This window comes from Desmodus rotundus, chromosome 4 (assembly GCF_022682495.2).
Source record: "Desmodus rotundus isolate HL8 chromosome 4, HLdesRot8A.1, whole genome shotgun sequence".
Taxonomy (NCBI): Eukaryota; Metazoa; Chordata; class Mammalia; order Chiroptera; family Phyllostomidae; genus Desmodus; species Desmodus rotundus.
In genome coordinates this window covers 64,467,773-64,483,837 of record NC_071390.1, presented here as the reverse complement: position 1 = coordinate 64,483,837, position 16,065 = coordinate 64,467,773, and the positions used below count along the sequence as shown (strand labels likewise).

General features: G+C 54.2%; 1 protein-coding gene across 7 annotated transcripts in view; it reads right to left on the bottom strand.

The window, feature by feature from the left end:
• Nucleotides 1-16,065, bottom strand: part of LDB3 (LIM domain binding 3) — a 65,212-nt gene that overhangs the window by 46,487 nt on the left and 2,660 nt on the right. For 3 of the 7 annotated variants that reach the window (XM_053922832.1, XM_053922834.1, XM_024561228.3), the window contains exons 3-6: nucleotides 8,919-9,070; nucleotides 8,303-8,378; nucleotides 2,731-2,753; nucleotides 1,494-1,697 (exon numbers count right to left, since the gene is read on the bottom strand). In XM_053922832.1, coding sequence (XP_053778807.1) covers nucleotides 1,494-1,697; nucleotides 2,731-2,753; nucleotides 8,303-8,378; nucleotides 8,919-9,070 — 455 coding nt within the window. Of the gene's footprint in view, nucleotides 1-1,493; nucleotides 1,698-2,730; nucleotides 2,754-6,556; nucleotides 6,916-8,302; nucleotides 8,379-8,918; nucleotides 9,071-16,065 lie in introns of all 7 variants that reach the window. The other 4 variants (XM_053922831.1, XM_053922833.1, XM_024561227.3 and 1 more) reach the window with 2 other exon arrangements.

Here is a 16,065-nt window from a genome sequence, read left to right as displayed (position 1 = left end):
TGAACTTCCCTTTGGTAACTGTTACCACTTTTAGGAGCACACCAACGACACTTGCACATTCTGTGGCAAACAAATGTTAGCAGGAAATCCCTGTTATCTCTTTGGCTTAGCCAGGCCGTTTTGTTTTCTGGGTACACATGAGATAATGGTTGGTTTTTAAACTTGCATGGCCGTATTTTCTGCTTTGAAGGATGGAATGAAATCAACCTTGTCTAGAGTTCTGCCTGAGCCTGGTGAGTCTGAGACCCACAGCTCCAGGGCAAGGAACCTCTGTCCCCTGGTGGCCCAAAGGAGGTACTGCGGGCCTAAGCAGCCAGGCTTCCCTGGGAACAGGAGAGCCCCAAGTCCGCACTACCTTCCTTTGGCCTCTGGAACCTCCCCCTCTTAACCTCACTGACATCATGGCCACAAGGGCTGGGTTCTGGAAAGGTTAAACACCACTGGAGTTTCTGGGACTTTTTAACCCCTTTATTCCTCTTACGACATCTGTTTTTCAGCTTCAGAAAAAAAAAAGTACAGCATCATTTAAAGATTTCTTGCCTTGAGTTGCTGGGGCTACTGACTCAGGGATAAGATGTTGCTCAAAGAGATAATCACTCAGTTCTGAAAGTCAACACTGATGTTATTCCCAAGGAGAAAACAGTCAGAGACCATGTGTGTGGGGGGGCAGGGAGACAAGAGAAAGACACACAGAGATACACAAAGAATACAGATGAGTGAGACAGAGGCACGTACACACAGATATAGAGAAAGAGAAACTAGGAGAGACAGAAAGACAAAAAGAGGAAGAAAGAGGTCCCCATCAGTGTTTACACTATTAGCAGTTTGATCCATAAGTAATTTTCGGGCAACTCTTTCCCTATTTAGCCCTCAAGTTCCTCAACCATTGATAACAGGAAAATTCCAGGAAGCAAGGATGTCTGAGGTCCCATTGACCTGAGGTCGGTCTTCCCTGAGCAAACAGGAAGAGGCAGTACCCAGGCTCCACAGTGGGGAGACTGCCGACAGCACCCCAGATGGTTAGTTGAGAGGCCCCTTCCTAAACAAGAAACCCTGTCACATATTTGAATTGCTGTCATCTGAAGAACGCAGCCAATTCCCCCCAAAGAAAGGCTTAGTTATGAGAAGACTGGGATATCCTGAATGAGACACTGGTTAACAAGATTCCAGAGGTCTCTTTCGAAACCAGCCCCTTCACAGCGCCCAGGGAAACTGTAGAGGCTATTACAAGTACTTGGAGGCATCACCATAGTCTACATTTCTCCACCCTTTTCCTAAAGCCGACCATGAGATTAATTCTGAAGAGAGAATGCCGTGTTCTGGAAGGCCTGGCCAGAGGCTGTACCCAAGGAGAAGGAGGAGAGCTGGTCCTGAGGCCTCGAGTCTCTTACGGTGCCCCACAGCCTGGTGCCCGCAGCCCTGTGGGGATGAGGTCCCCTGCCATGGCTAAGCTGGTGAGCAGCGAGCCACCATGGAGGAAGGGCGGCGCTTACCCACTGAAGTCACTGCCCTGGGCCTGGGCCTGCCCGGCGATGGCATCCATGATGGCGTCCTGGGAGTACATGCTGATGGGGGTGTTGTACTGCGCATGGATGATGGTGGCCTTGCCGCCCAGCCCTTTCACCTCGATGGGTTTGTGGGTGGACAGGGCCGAGTCCTTCAGGGCATTGGGGTTGAAGCGTTCCTGGTAGTCAGCACTGGGGAAGGGGAGCAGGGGGAGCAAGAGGGAGGTGGAAGGAGAAAAGGGCAACAGGTGGCGTTACATGGGAGGTCCCAATGAGGGCTGGTGGTGGAGGGTGTCAAGAGAGATCTCCCAAAGTCTGATCCCAGGAAGTCGGCCCAAATCCTCCGACTGTAGGTGGGCTGGGTCTGGTCTGGAAAATCCTCCGCACCCTCCCCAAAGCCCTCTGCAGGAGGTGTTTCTTGCCCATCAGGGCTTTTCCAGATCCCTGGAGGCCTCCTGGCTCAGCCTGAGCCGTGGCCCAAGGTCAGCAGGGGGCGCCAGGCATTGGATGCTCTCTCACCACACCAGCAGGGAAGCAGAGAGGAAAAGGGGTTGAGGGCGGGGGTTAGGAAGTAGGGGACAGGAGCTGGGCCAGCGTATCAGGAAGCAGCAGCCCAAGCAGAGTTCAGGACGCACGAAAGGTGAAAAACAGCCCCACTGGGCAACCATGGAGATTCTGAGCTTGGTTCTTCTATGGAGGGCCTCATTCTGCTGGCCACTCCTGTGGTCGCTGGGGGTTCTGCTCCTCCAGATGCTTCAGTGCACATGCTTCTTCCAACTTGCTGTGTGGCCACCAGTCTCTACCCATCAGGGCTTCCTGTCCAACAGGGAGGTGTGCTTTCCAGGCAAAGGCATGGTCAGGGGCAGCCCTTCAGAGGGGTTCCACCAGGACAGAGATATCTTCAGGCTCACAAAGAACCCAGCGTCAGTGAGGCACTCCACCCACCACCCCCCAGAGCCAGCAGCAGCAGGAAATTGAAAACTGAATTTCTCAAGTCTCAGGGGGTATTGGAGGAGCCCGAGCACCCTTCCCCTTCACCTTCATTCCATACTCTCAGCTTCACACACATGCAGGCTCACTCAGGGATGAATAAACCCCCTCTCACTCATGCACACGCACATATGCATGCTGACACAAGCACGCACACGCTGTCGAGACAGACAGACACGGACGCATGCTGGGATATGCACGCAAGGCCACACACATGCTTTCCTTCGATACTAACTTGGCTGGAGAGTTGGCTACCACCTGGGGAGGAGAGAAAGAGCAAAGAAGAGAGGGCTATCAGAGTGAGGCTCCTACCAAGGTGTTTGAGCTCTGGGACCATACTCAGAATGGCCATTGTGGAGGCAGAGCCAGCCCAGACTGGCTCTGGGTAAGGAGAGTGCAGAGTAAGGAGAGGAAAAGCTCAGAGTTGGGTCATGGCCTCTTGATTTGAGTAAGAGATGCCTACAGCAGTGTTTTTTCCTCGGTAGGTCCCTAGTACCTTGCCAGGTTTTCTTGTCCACCTTTAAGGGCACTCACATACATTGGTTCCCCCCATACAACCTGGTTGCAGACCCTGGGAAAGAAGCAAGCCAGCTGTGGCTGCCAAGGGCCTAGGTACCTCCTGTCCTGACAGCAGCTCTGAACTTCCCCTTGTTTAATGGGGGCAGCTCTGGGGGTTCTGCTCCCTGAGGAAGAGTTGCAGTGGTGCTGGGGTGTATGGGTGGTGGGGTTACCCACAGCCCCAGTACCTGCTCTCCCTCTCAGAGTTAGGGGCAGGTCATGTGCACAGACAACAAGGCAGGATGGAGGAGCAAGGAGGCTCAGAATTAGGGGTCCATAGCTTATTGCAGGAAAGCCCCCAGCCATCTGCAGCCCATCTGCAACACTACAAGAGGGATCCCACCATCACTCTTCTCTGAATGAGCCTTCTGGAGCATCATGTCCTTGGTGGAGATATTGCCTGCATCACATCTCTTTAGATGCAATTCCTTGGCCCAGCAGATCCTGGCAGTATCTATGGCTCTGTCAGAAACCCGGGTGGGAGGGGGGAGGGATGAGGGTTTTGTAGAAGAGTGCAGGCAGCGTCCTTGCCTCAAACTCTGCTACCTTTCCAGATATGACCACCATGGACTCTGATGGGGAAGCCTGGGACCCAGCTAGCCAGGCCGTGGTCATCCTTTGGCCAAGACCCTGAGAAATTAGGCTAAAGCTAGGGGTATCTGAACCCAGGCAGCCTCACTGTGGCCCTGCTCAGCCCCAGGCCCCTGTCTTAGAGCTGGTAAATTTTCGTCTGTCCTTCCAGTCTCAAAATAGCTGCAAGTGGAGCTATATTAGGAAAGGGGCAGCACAGATCTTCCATTCCTTCTCCATTTTTGGCCAGTGCCGACAGCTGCAGGGTCAGCTCTTGCCCTGACCAGCCATGCCCCCTGCAAAGAGCAGTGACTGGGCAGCTAGCTCCTTCTTTGGCATTGATTGCTGCCCCCCAACCTACCCTCCCAACCCCTCTATCTCCCCGCTCCCTGCTTAGCTTCCACCTGCAGACCTGGAGGCTGCAATGCCTGTCAGATATAATTCAGAGAGGAGGCAACACCCAGGTCTTGGGAAAGATGACCCAAGCCTGTAAGGTCTGCCCAGGGGCCCTTGTAGACTCTGCTCTTCAGTCCCAGCCCCAGAGAAGATAAGGAGAAGGGGGCTACAGGGATGTCCAGGCCCTTTGTCCCTGTACCCCATTTGTTTTCCTCCATGCCTCCCAGGGTAGAAACTGCCAAGGAAATACTGCAAACTGCTCAGAGAAAGAGAGAGAGTAGGGGAACTTCCTTTTAAAGTTGGACAGGACAGAGTTAAAATCCTGACCCTGCTTCTCCCTAGTGCTGTGACTCTGGGCAGTTACCCACCTGTCACAACCTCCATCTCCTCATTCATAAAATTGAGATGGCAGTGCCTACTGCACAGATGGGTTGTGCAGACTAAACGCAATCCTAAGAGCAAAGCCCTCGGAGTAGGTTAAGTGTCTGGTGGATGGACTTCAAGCAGTTAGGCACTGAATGAAGGCAGTGCCTCAGCCCAGCAGAGGCTGCCCAGACTGGCCCAGGTCAGAGGCTCCACCCTTCCTGTGGCATTGTCTGGGGACAGCAGCACCAGTCTTCTTTTGGATGAAGCACTCCCTCCCCTAACCCATCTTTGCTTGGAGGAACCTGTTGGACCCTGATGTTCTGAGCATCAAGTAATACTATGACATTTGTCAGGTTTCTGAGAAGTGCCTGTGCCAATGGGAAGGTACCTTGGGAGTCATGGGAAGCAGGGATGTGGTAAGCCCTTCACTTCAAGGGGCAGGTAGGTGGGTCCCTGTATCCATACAGGGAGGAGTCAGGTTGACCTGGGGTTAGTCCTATCTGCTACTCATTAGCTGTGTGACCTTGGGCAAATTACTCATTCTTTCTGGGCTTCTATTTCCCAGACTTAAAATGGGGGGGAAAGATGCCAATCTCTGAAGTTGCTGAGAGAGATGTGTTATTTAAAGCACATGGACTACAAGGACTCTTAGGAGGTGCCCAGACCAGACTGAGGGCTCAGTAAGGAGGAAACAATACCCTCACCCCAGGTGAGCCTCATTGGGGGTCCCAGGGGCTAGTCCCAGGGTAGCCAGGAAGAGCTACCTACCCATCCAAGGCAGAGAGGGAGGCCATTTCTACTCTGCTATTTCCTGAGTTTTCTGGTAGAAGCTCCTTGCTGAAAAAAACTGGTGGTATATAGCTCTGCCACCGTGGTCCAAGGAAGCCAGGGTGCTCAGACTATGGAGTGCCCGAGGCCAGTTTCACTCAGGATCTGAGAAAAAGCTGGGGATCTAGAGGAGGTGGGGAGCAGTGAACTGGTGGGGCACAGGCACCTTCTGTGGCATGGCGTGGACTTGGGTCAGACTGACGCAGGGTTCGATTCTGCCTCATTAGTGTACCAGCTGTGTGACTCCAGTCAATGATGACAGGTAGCACATACTGAGTGTGCCAAAACAGCTCAGTGCTGTGCACATGTTGTCTCCTTCAGTCTTCCCAGTAATGGACAGTTTCATGCTCGTGTACCCCTTACTACTGGACCATAGTGCCTTGACTGAGATATGGACAGTTTCATGTCCACATTCCCTTAACCACTGGACCATATTGCCTTGCCTCAGCCTGTTCTGCTTCTAACACACAATTATTAGAGGTAATTATACCAATTTCAGGGGGCCATGGGAGACATTAAAATGAGACAACAAGCTTAAAGGACTTAGAAACTAATACACACTCTGCTTGGGGTCTTTTTCTCCTCAGCCCCTCCATGATGCCAAGTGGCTCTAGATGTTTTTCTTTTAACTCCTGTGCTCACAGAGTTCTATCAGCTAGCCTTCAAGGGGCAGGGGCTGGGCTGCTGCTCTGCACAGCCCCTTTCTCCTTGGGGTCCTGCTTCCTTGCTGCCCCACCTCAGCCAGGCTCAGTCCTGTAAGCCCACTCCCTTCACACAGTTGTAAAGTCTCTCTGAACTCAGCTTAAATGCTTCCTCCTCCAGACAGCCTTAGAGAAAGTGCCTTTACACCTTTTTAACTCTTCCTTGCTCCTGTCTCAAAGCTCCCAGAGGGGTGTGGACCAGACTGTCCCCTTGCCCCAGAGATCCTGCAGGCAGCAGACTTTGTCCTCTGTATGTGTGTGTTGGGGGAGGGGGGGTAGGTGGTGTCCTGGTGTAATAGTTTTAGGTATCAGAGTCTTCTGCATTCAGGCCCATTTCAGCCATTTAGTGGCCTGACAGCTGGACCTTGACTTAACTTTCTCTAAGCTTCAATTTCCCCTGTGCAAAATCTGACACATCATCCCAGTGTAGTTGTGTAAAACAATGATGCGCCAGCGCATGACAAGTGTCAGTAGGATCATTGCTTTCATGGCTCTCAGCCCACGCTATCTCATGGGGCTGGGGCTGGGGCTGGCAACTTAAGGTCAGCCCCTCACTCTGACCACCTGACCAGGCCTCTACTGAGCACCAAGGACCCAGGTGGCCCCAGACCACCAGCAGAGAGCCATGTGCCCATTACCTACCCTCCTAGGAGTCCAGCACCTGAGGCCTTCCCTCGGAGGCTCATCTGATACACCTGAGCCATCTCCCTCAGGGTCTCTGCCGAGTACAGGCCAATGGGGTTGTTATACTGCCTTGGCTGGCTCGAGCCCAGTGGCACTTTTGGGCTGAGTGAGTCCAGGGCCTGCTCCAGGCTGGTCTTGGCCCCGGGGCTGCCCTGTGGAGGGCCGGGGTCAGACGCCTCCATGTGTGAGGAGAAGATGGAGGTCTGGGAGAAGGAGGAGCTAAAGGTCTGCCTGACCTCCGGGGTGCCCGGGCCGGCCCTCGCCTCGGGGTTGGGGCTGGGCTCCACCAGGCTGCTGTTCGTGTCCAGAGCAGGGTCCTGGCACAGGGTAGCCGCCATGCAGGGGAGAGAGAAGAGAGCAGTTAGAGTCCACATGCATCCCAGTGCTTCTGTGTGGACCTGAAACAGAAGTGTTAGTGTGAGAGCCCTGCAGCTTGCAGCCTGCGCTCTGAGCTCAAGAGGGGCCAGACAGGCACCTGAAAGGGAAGAGTTTTGTCAGGAAGAGCAAAAGAGGCACACAGCTCCTGGCCCCAATGTTGGCATCCACCTGGACAAAATGCAAAGCCCCACTCAGAAAGCCAAGCCAAGCCAGCCTGCCCAAAGGGTTAGGGAAAAGGCCTGGGACAAGGGGGCTGTGGGTGTCAGGGAGTGGGGAGACCCAACTCCATTCCATGTCTGTTCCCCTTTCCCTGAGTGGGGGCCCCTGGTGGCTCAGCCAGCCTCCTGTTCTACTGACCCCACACTGAGATGCCCCCATGTGGCCAGTTAGAGGGGGCCTTCCAGCTGGTAATGGACAGACAGAATGGAGGGGAAACTGAGGAACTAGGGGGCCGACATTTTGTTCCTTTTGTTCCCCTCTGCAACTTCTCCCAAGTAGCCTTTTGCCTAATTCCCCAATTTGTCAACCACTCCAGCCCCATGTCAGCCTCTTTCCCTCCCCTCTGCCTGTCCCTTGCATACTCTGCCTCACTGAAGAGACAGGGTCAGTATAAGATCGTGCAGGGAGGGGTGGGGAATGGGCCCTTTTTGGAGTGATAGGGTGGGCCTCCAATGCATTGGGCCCACAGGGTTGAGCTGCTTAGAGGAAGCTAGAAAGGGGCCTGAGGCACAGGGGTGAGGTCTGTGGCCAGGGCTCCACCTTCTCTCCTGTGTCTGCCCCTTGGCCACCACCAGCATTTCTGATTGGGCTATATGGGTGTGCAATTGGGAGAAGGAATGGAAATCAGAGGGAGAAAGCCTAGGTCAGAGGAGAAACCCCAAGGGACAGCAGGCCCCTCCACTCCTGGGAGCTCCTCCTGGGGTGACTAGGTCAAGTTAGGGCTTCCACTTTCATGCCACAGTGCCCCCTCCCCAGTGCCTCAGGAAGATGAGGGTCAGAGTCTTCTGGACCCTTGTCTCACCTGGCTGAGAGGATGCTCCCTCTTCTGAGAACACTGCTGCCTAGACTGGTATTGTGTGAGCTTGAGGTTCTGGCAGGTAGCACCCAGGCAGGCACTTCACACTCAGTATTTCATGGGGGCTTGAACACTTCTCCCCAAGGCCTACCCAACTCCCCAGGATCAGCTACAGCAGGGCAATGCTGGGGCAGGGCTGATTCCTTGCCTTGCCCCAGGTGGGCCAGCCAAGGGTCAGGCAGGAAGACCTGGGGCTGCACCCCAAGAACTGTGCCTGAGAGTGGAGTCTGCCATCAGCCGTCAGTACCTACCTTCTGGTGGGGGATCACTGGCAGAGGGGACTGGATCGGGGGTGTTGCCATGGAGATGGGAGCAGGTCGCTTTGACCTGGAAGAACCGGAAATGAGACTAAGTGAAGACAGTCATGCCTGGGGCCAGGAGCTTAGAGCTTAGCCTGGGCAGAGCTGGCCAGGGGAGAGCAATGGAGTACTAGGGAGCGAGGTCAGAGAGCCCAGGGCCCACTGTCCACCCCGCAGGCTGGGAGTCTCCAGGAAACCACTGGGTCTAACCAGGAGGGAGAAGTCATGGACCTGGGGTACTTTGTAGCCACGGGCCTCTGCAAGGTCCCTGGGAGACTGCTTGGGCAAAGAGAAACCAGGGAAGACCCTGGCTTCTGGGCCTGACAGCCACACTGGCAGCCTTAGACCCACCCTCTCAGCCCTGTCTGTAAAGTGAAGCACAGATGTGGCAGGTGCTTAACAATGACTTGGGCCTGGTCCTTCCTCTGGTCTAGGGGCTGTCCTTACTGCAGGGCAAGGCCTTGTAGCACAGGGCTGGACCCACACAACTGCTGCTGGACAGCCCATCTCTCAGGTGCTTAGTGCCCACATCCCAGCCTCCCCCCTGCTCTGGAGAGCTCCCACCTACTTCTGCAGTGTGAGACTCAGGTTGTAGCTGGCGGACTTGATCTTGTTCTGGGCCTCTAGGTGGGTCATGGTGTCTGTGTTGACGCCGTCAATGGCTACCACGAGGTCACCCTGGCTGAGCTGGGACTGGGCCGCCTTGCTGCCTGGTGTGATCTGAGAGGATGGCAGATGGGGAGATGAGCATAAGGAGGATGGGCCAGTCCTCAAGGAAGAGTCACCCAAGATCATCCAGTAGAGGCCTGACATTTTGTCTTCTTCACTGTGGCTAGCACCCACTGCTCATCAAACCTCATTCCTCTTGCTGGCACACAGCCACCACATTTCCTAGTGCTTTGTATCCAAGTATGGCTGTAAGACTAGCTCTGGCTGGTGGGGTGTGAATGGAGGCAGTGCATACCACTTCCAGGCCTGTCTGAAGCAGCTATCCTTGCCATCCTGCACTCTCTCTCCTTGTTGGCTAACTGGATGCAGAGGACCCAGAGGAGAATGAAGCCACTAGCAGAAGGGACCTGGATCCTAGAGTTGCTACTTGGCAGAGAATGACTAAGGAGCATTGCATCGAATGTTGCATGAGTGAGAAATGAACTTTCGTTGCACTAAGCCATTGAGATTTGGGGCCTGTTTTTTACAACAGTTTGCTCACTGTAACACTTGCACCCTAAAAATCCATGAAGCACATCCCAGGCTCCAGGAGAGAGGGAATATGCAGGGGCTAAGCCTTAACACCACCACAGAGATGCTGCCAGATCAGCAGTTAGGACAAATGCCCCCTCACAAAGCATCCTAGTGTTAGCGCCTAGTGCCACCATGGCAGGGTGCAGCAGCAGGCTGGGGTGCTGCCAATCCTGCCTGGGTGAGCAAGGCTGGGACCTGGGGAGGAATAGAAGTGGGGGCCAGTTCCCAAACCCTGCACCCTAATGCCATCACAGATTGTTAGAGTCTGGGGACCCCACCCCCAGTGTGATTGATCACATAGAATGCCAGGTTTGCTCCATCCTGGAACACCCCTTGCAATGTCAGGAAGGCCACACACCCCCAGGAACATTACTTGGGATCTCATGATGATTCAGATTCCACTTCCAATAATATCATGTACAATGCCAGATTCTGCAGACCTGGCTCCCAGTAATAGCACCCTGAATGCTGTGGAGACGCCTCCTGCAGTGATATCACATGAAATGCAAAATTCTGGAAGGCCTCATGACATCACTGAAAATAGCTTGATGGCCTGTTCCTAATGACATTCCATGGAATGTGATGAAGCCCCACTTCTACAGATGTCTCGTGAAATGTCCCAGCGACTCTGCTCCATTCCTATGACATCATGAGGAATACCACATGATGGTATTCCTGACCCACATGATATCATGTGGAAGGCCCCCTGTGACACCATGCAGAATGTCATGCAGGCCCTACCCCCGATGACACCACAGGAAAGAGGAGCCTCTGGAGGAGTTCCTTGGCTTTTCCTCCTCAGCTGCCCACCAGCCAGTCCTCCTGGCTTCTCTGGGCACATCCCAGTCACCTTCCTGGCTACACCCCAGGGACAAGGCAGATCCTAATGCTGGCAGAGTTATTTTCTGGCCAAGGCCTGGGGACCATCCTAGAAGGAGCCCAGAGAGGACCTGGGGACAGTCCTATGTCTTGGGTGTCAAGCCTGAGAGGGCCTCTGGCCAGGCCCTGGGCTCCCAGACCTGATGGAAGCCTCCTGCCACACCCCTTACAGGGAGCTCTCAGCTGAACTAGAGCCCTTGCCGTCACCAGCCTGTTCTCAGATGTGCTCTACAGGGTGGATACTCTGGTTTCTCTTCAGATTGTACACATCTTTCGCCTTTTACAGGGTGGGCCCAGGAACCAAGTGTGATGACCCAGTGATAACAGCAACACAGGGAGAACCCTCTCTGATTGCCTTCGACCTGCCTCAGCCCCAGTGGCTGTGCTATGTACTTAAACCCTGGCCACCTTCGCCCAGAGCAGCCTCCCCACCCCTGAATCTGCTGCGACAGACAAGGACAGGAGAGAAACAAACCCCTAGGTTACCAGGTAGCCACTGTTTGTAGAATCCAGCATGCTGCCCCCACTCCCACAGGGGCATCTGAGAACTAACTATTCAGGCCTCCCCAAAATACACACCATTCTCCCCAAATCCAAGGCCACAGGGAACCTCTACTAATGACAGGAATGTATTGTTATTTTCAATGTAAGGCATTAAACAATGGGTGGAAAGCAACAACAAAGAGAAACCAAATGCTTTGTAGACTAAGAGGGGACTCCTAAGGGCAAGGGAACTGCTTGGCCAGGCCTGTCCTTTCCCTACACCTGGCTTCCCATGCCAGCCTGCACTCTCCCTTGCATTTTATTATAGACGTCATCAAGTGTACAAAAAGTGGAGAGAATTTTACAGTGAACACGCAAATACCCACCACTGAGGTTCTACTGTAACATTTCCCTCAACTTGCTGCATCACAAATCTGTCCCTTTCTCCATCCACCAATCCATCTTAGTTTGGAAGCACTTCAGAGAAAGTAGAGGGCACCAGTATTCTTCCTTTCAGGATGAAGTGAGCAATGCCACTGCCCTCCTAATGGACTCCCCGCCACTGACTCCCCCACACAAGGGCTCCCCAGGGACTTTTAACTGACCCCAGAGAAGGGGCCATCACCCTGCAGCAGAGAGACCCCAGGTAAGGAGGGTAGAGACTGGCAGCACAGGCCCCAGACAGAAGGGCAGGCCAGCTGCCTACAGACATGATAGCTCCCAGACAGGAGCAGAGTCATGTCCAGAAGGTCATATGTGACAGTGTAAGCAAGGACGCCAGAATGACATCCAAGAGAGGCTGGGGCCAGATCAGCTTGGGCAAAGGCGGGGGTCAGGAGGTGTCGAATCTGGAATGTCCTCTCGTTGGAGATGCTGCACTCCAAACTCTTACTGTGTCTCCCACCTTCCCCTGGCCAGGCCCTGCCTTGCTTCCCCCTCATCCTCAGGTACAGACTGGAGTGATCCCTATTCCCAGGGTAGAGCTCAGCCTCCCTGGGGCCTGGTCAGTAGCCAGACTCCTCTGAGGGAAGCTGCCCAGCTGGCTCCTGCCTGCCCCTGGCACCTCTCTCCCTGCACCTGTCTATGCCCATCAGGGCTCAGCTGGCCTGGCCTTTGGCTGCCCTGAGCAGGACCCAACAAACCTTGGGCTGTTATCCTCTTGTAGGGAGGTGTTCTTCTAGTTCTAACCAGCTTTTCTTAGAGATGGTGGCAGGGACCTCCAGCACGGCCCAGGGTCATCAGATCCCCTCCCCCCACTGCAGGAGTAGTGTGCCTCACAGATGGGTGAGGCCACCCTTGGACGCTTACCCAGAGCTCAGGGCAGTGAAGGGTGCAGTCCAAACATGATGTAACCATGGATCTGTCAGACTGTATCCCTCTCTGCTTTCTTCATCCCAGGAAGGACCCAAAGCAGCTATATCCTTGGAGATTTTCTTTTTCTTTAGCCTTTCCCCTTTTAAGCATTTGAAGGACTCTTCATAATAGTTGTTTCGTTCCCACTTCACTTTTCAGTCTTCTGCAGTCACCAGCCACCTCTCAGCTGGGAAACCAGCCCTGGGCAGAGCTCCAGGCCTGAGTCTTGTCTCCAAGGCTTCCTAGGATGGGCTCAAAATGTTTGGGGGCCAAAATTGCCACCTGGCCCCCAGCAGTCCTTTCACCTGGCTGAGCCATGGTCTTAAGGCACTCCAAAGGGGGCAGAGGGATAACAGGTGCCAGGGAGCAGCTGTGGCTCCACTCACCTGCAGGTGGCTGCAGAGGAGGCAGCAAAGGGAAGAGAGTGGACTTTGGTCTGGGCCAGACCTGAGGTTGCAGTGCCAGCCTCCGTGCCCTCTGTGTATGGAGAGAAATGCCACCTTTCTCCTAGGATTGCTGTGAGCATTACATTATTAAATAAGGTATTATATAAGAGGGGTTAGAGCTGAAAGGGTTTCAAGGAGGCTCCCAACTGAGGAGACATAGGTGCTGCCCCCCACCGCTCCTTCCCTCTGGAGGTTCCAGAGGGTCTGAGGCTGGGAGGCTGCATCCCTGGCTCCAAGAGAAACAAGACCCAGAGCTGGCAGAGCTGGGGAGCAAGAGACTGCCCTGACCAACCAGTCATGAGCCAGCATGCTGTCCCTAAAGGGGCCTGAGCATTAGCTGGAGGGGAGAGAAGTTTTGTCCAGGTTCCCAGGAAGCAAGATGCTGGCTGGGGCTCAGGGGCATCCATGCCATCGGTTCCTATTTCCCTAGTTCCCAGGCAGCTGGCAGCCAGGAGGGCAGCTGGGCTCCCTGCAGAAGTTCCCATCCTCCCAGTGCTCAAAACCAGACAGGCCCCAGCCTTCCTTACACCCTATATTTGCCAATGTAGATGTGATGGGGGATGGTGTAGCTTCCAGCATCTCCTCCCACCCTTCCAGGCTGACCAACCCCCACCCTTCCAGGCTGACCAACCCAGGGGATTTCCTGTGGAGTCCTAAGTGCATTTAACATTGTGTGATTAAATTACTGTTGTGCCATGTCCTGCTAGAGTCCCATCTGGACTCCTCTGGGTCCTTGCTCATCCTTTACTCTCTCACTGGAAACTGCTGTCTCCCCATGGCCCTGCTTCCAACCCTATCATGGCCAATAAACAAGCCAGAGTCTTATCTGTGCTCAAAACGTCTCTCCCTGCACAGAGGATCTTCAGGGCAATGAAAATACTCTAGATATACTATAATGGTGAATATATGTCATTATGTATTTGTCCAAACCAATAGAATGTGGGAGAACATGAGCAAGCCCTAATGTCAACTATGAACTCTGGGTGATAACAATGTGTCAATGTAGGTTCACTGATTGTAAGAAATGCACCCCTCTGGCAGGGGTGTTGATGATGCAGGAGGCTGTACATACAGGGGCAAGAGGTATATGGAAAATCTCTGTACCCTCCTCTCAATTTTGCTGTGAACCTAAATCTGCTCTAAGAAACCAGTTTCTAAAAATAATGATAATAAAGCCTCTCCCTCCTTTATCTTACCTGCTCCAGCGGCTCCTGTCATGTTTTGCTCCCTTTCTTCACCTCCAGGCTTCTTCAAGAACTGACCAGCAGGTCCTGCCTCTACTGTCTCCCATCCCTCTCACACCCAGCCATCTGGCTCTGGCCCCTACCACTCCACACACTCCAATGACCTCTCTGTGCCCAAAGCCAGGGCTCACTTCCTCTCTAGCTGACTATACCCATACCTTTCCCTGGCCTTCTGAGTCTTTCTCTTCTCTTCTGGTCCAATCCCACATCTTCTGCATCCGAGATGTCACCTATAGAATGCTCCAGTGGGCACATCACTCACAGTGGGCCCCAGAGAGTACTGGGACACGGCAAAGTCCCTTCATGCCTCTTAAGATGGTTCCTGGGTAGAGGTGGAACATGGTTCCAAAAAAAGCCTTTGCAATGACCTCCCCCAGATGAGAGGGGACTGTGTAGAGAGGGACAGAGACTCAGGGAACTGAGGAGACATCTCCCAGTCTCGAGGGTTGCCTCAGCAGGGCCCAGCTGACCTTCCTCAGGAAGCCTCCCCAAGATCGCTACCCGCCCCACCCCTTAGTCTGAGGAGCCTGGGGGCAGCCCATGAAGTTGCTGTGTCCTGTGTCCTGGCCCAAGGCCTTGGAGGTTCTGTTCTCTAGGACACAGACAGCCTCATGCCCACTTCCTTCAGAGCCCTCACAGGGTCAGAGACAGCTCTGAACATCAGGGAAGAGGAGCATGCCAGGAGATGGCCTGGCTGGCAGACCTCTAAGAATTCACTCTCCAGCTGTGGGTCTCTGTCAGTTCTTTCCCATTTGTTCACGTGCTGGGTGGGGCAGGGGGCAGGGGGTGGGTGGGGCCCGGCAGCTCCACCGGAGCCCTCCAGAGGCTTGCCTGACCTTAGAGGCTATAAACAGCATGAGCTGTCAGCACTTTGAGGCGCTGCCCAAGAAACAACACCAGCAGCCTCAGAATTCCAGGAATTGCGGGCACAGTTGCCCTAGAATAGTCTTGGCCTTCCCCCTCCCCAGGGACCCTCTGTCCTTAGCGTCCCCATTGTAGCTGGGATAGTCTGACGAATACTGGAAATGCAAACTGCAAAGTAACTGGTGGTCTTCAAGGCTGGTACCCAGGCATGCCTTCTAGGCTGATGGGTAGAGCAGAGAGACAGACCCCACTCCAAGCTGAGAACCCCCCCAATTCTGATAACCAGTACCTGAGGAAGAGCAGGTATAAAGTGTTTTCATGAGTGCATGTTAGAAAGCCCTCTCACAAGACACTATCCTCATTTCACAGACAGGAAAACAGGCTGAGCTGGTGAACTGACTTTTCTAAGATGATATACCTGTGAGTAACAGAACAAAACAAAAGCACCCACCTCTTCCCTAAAGCTGAGGACCATAGCATGCACCAAGGGGCAAGGCCCTGACTGTGGACCTCGGCCCCAGCCTCTGACCTAGTGGCTGGGATCGGGGTGGGGGATGGGTCTTTGTAGCTTCTCCCACCCCTCCCCCACTTCCTGGAGAACTGGCTGGGATTGGGAGAGGGTGGGGTGAGAGGTCAGCTCATGTTGCAAGCGCAGCTGCACCTGTCTGGGATAAAGAAAGGCATTTCCCCTCCACCCTCTGAGTCTCCCTCCTGAACCCTGTTCTCTGTGGGTCCTCAGTCTGAGACCCACTGAAAGGAGGGCTTGAAGGGATGCTGCTGCCCCAAGGTTGCTACTGTGGGGCCTGTGGACAGAATGAGGTGGGGACAGAGCTACCACCCAGCCTGCAGGTGGCTGGTAGCCACCTTCTTACAGGGGAAGCTACAGCCTGCACCTGCAACTGATAGGTGACAGGCCCTACTCCATGCTTTTCTACTGGTCCCTAGCTAGAGGGGTGAAGGAACAGGCTTGTGAGCTAGGAATTACCACAGGAGCTCCTGTGCAAATTTGAGACTCAGTTTGCCTGGCTCTGAAGCCCTGCCTGGTTGACCACCCTCTGAGGACTGCAGTGCCGGAGGGGTGGGGGTGGCCACTGCTGAGAATGAGCAGGCCCCGGCCTCTGTGAATGCCCCCTCTGCAATATGTTACTAGTCACCTGAACAACCACTGGCCCCTGTGGGAAGTGAATCACAACTGGAGCAGGAG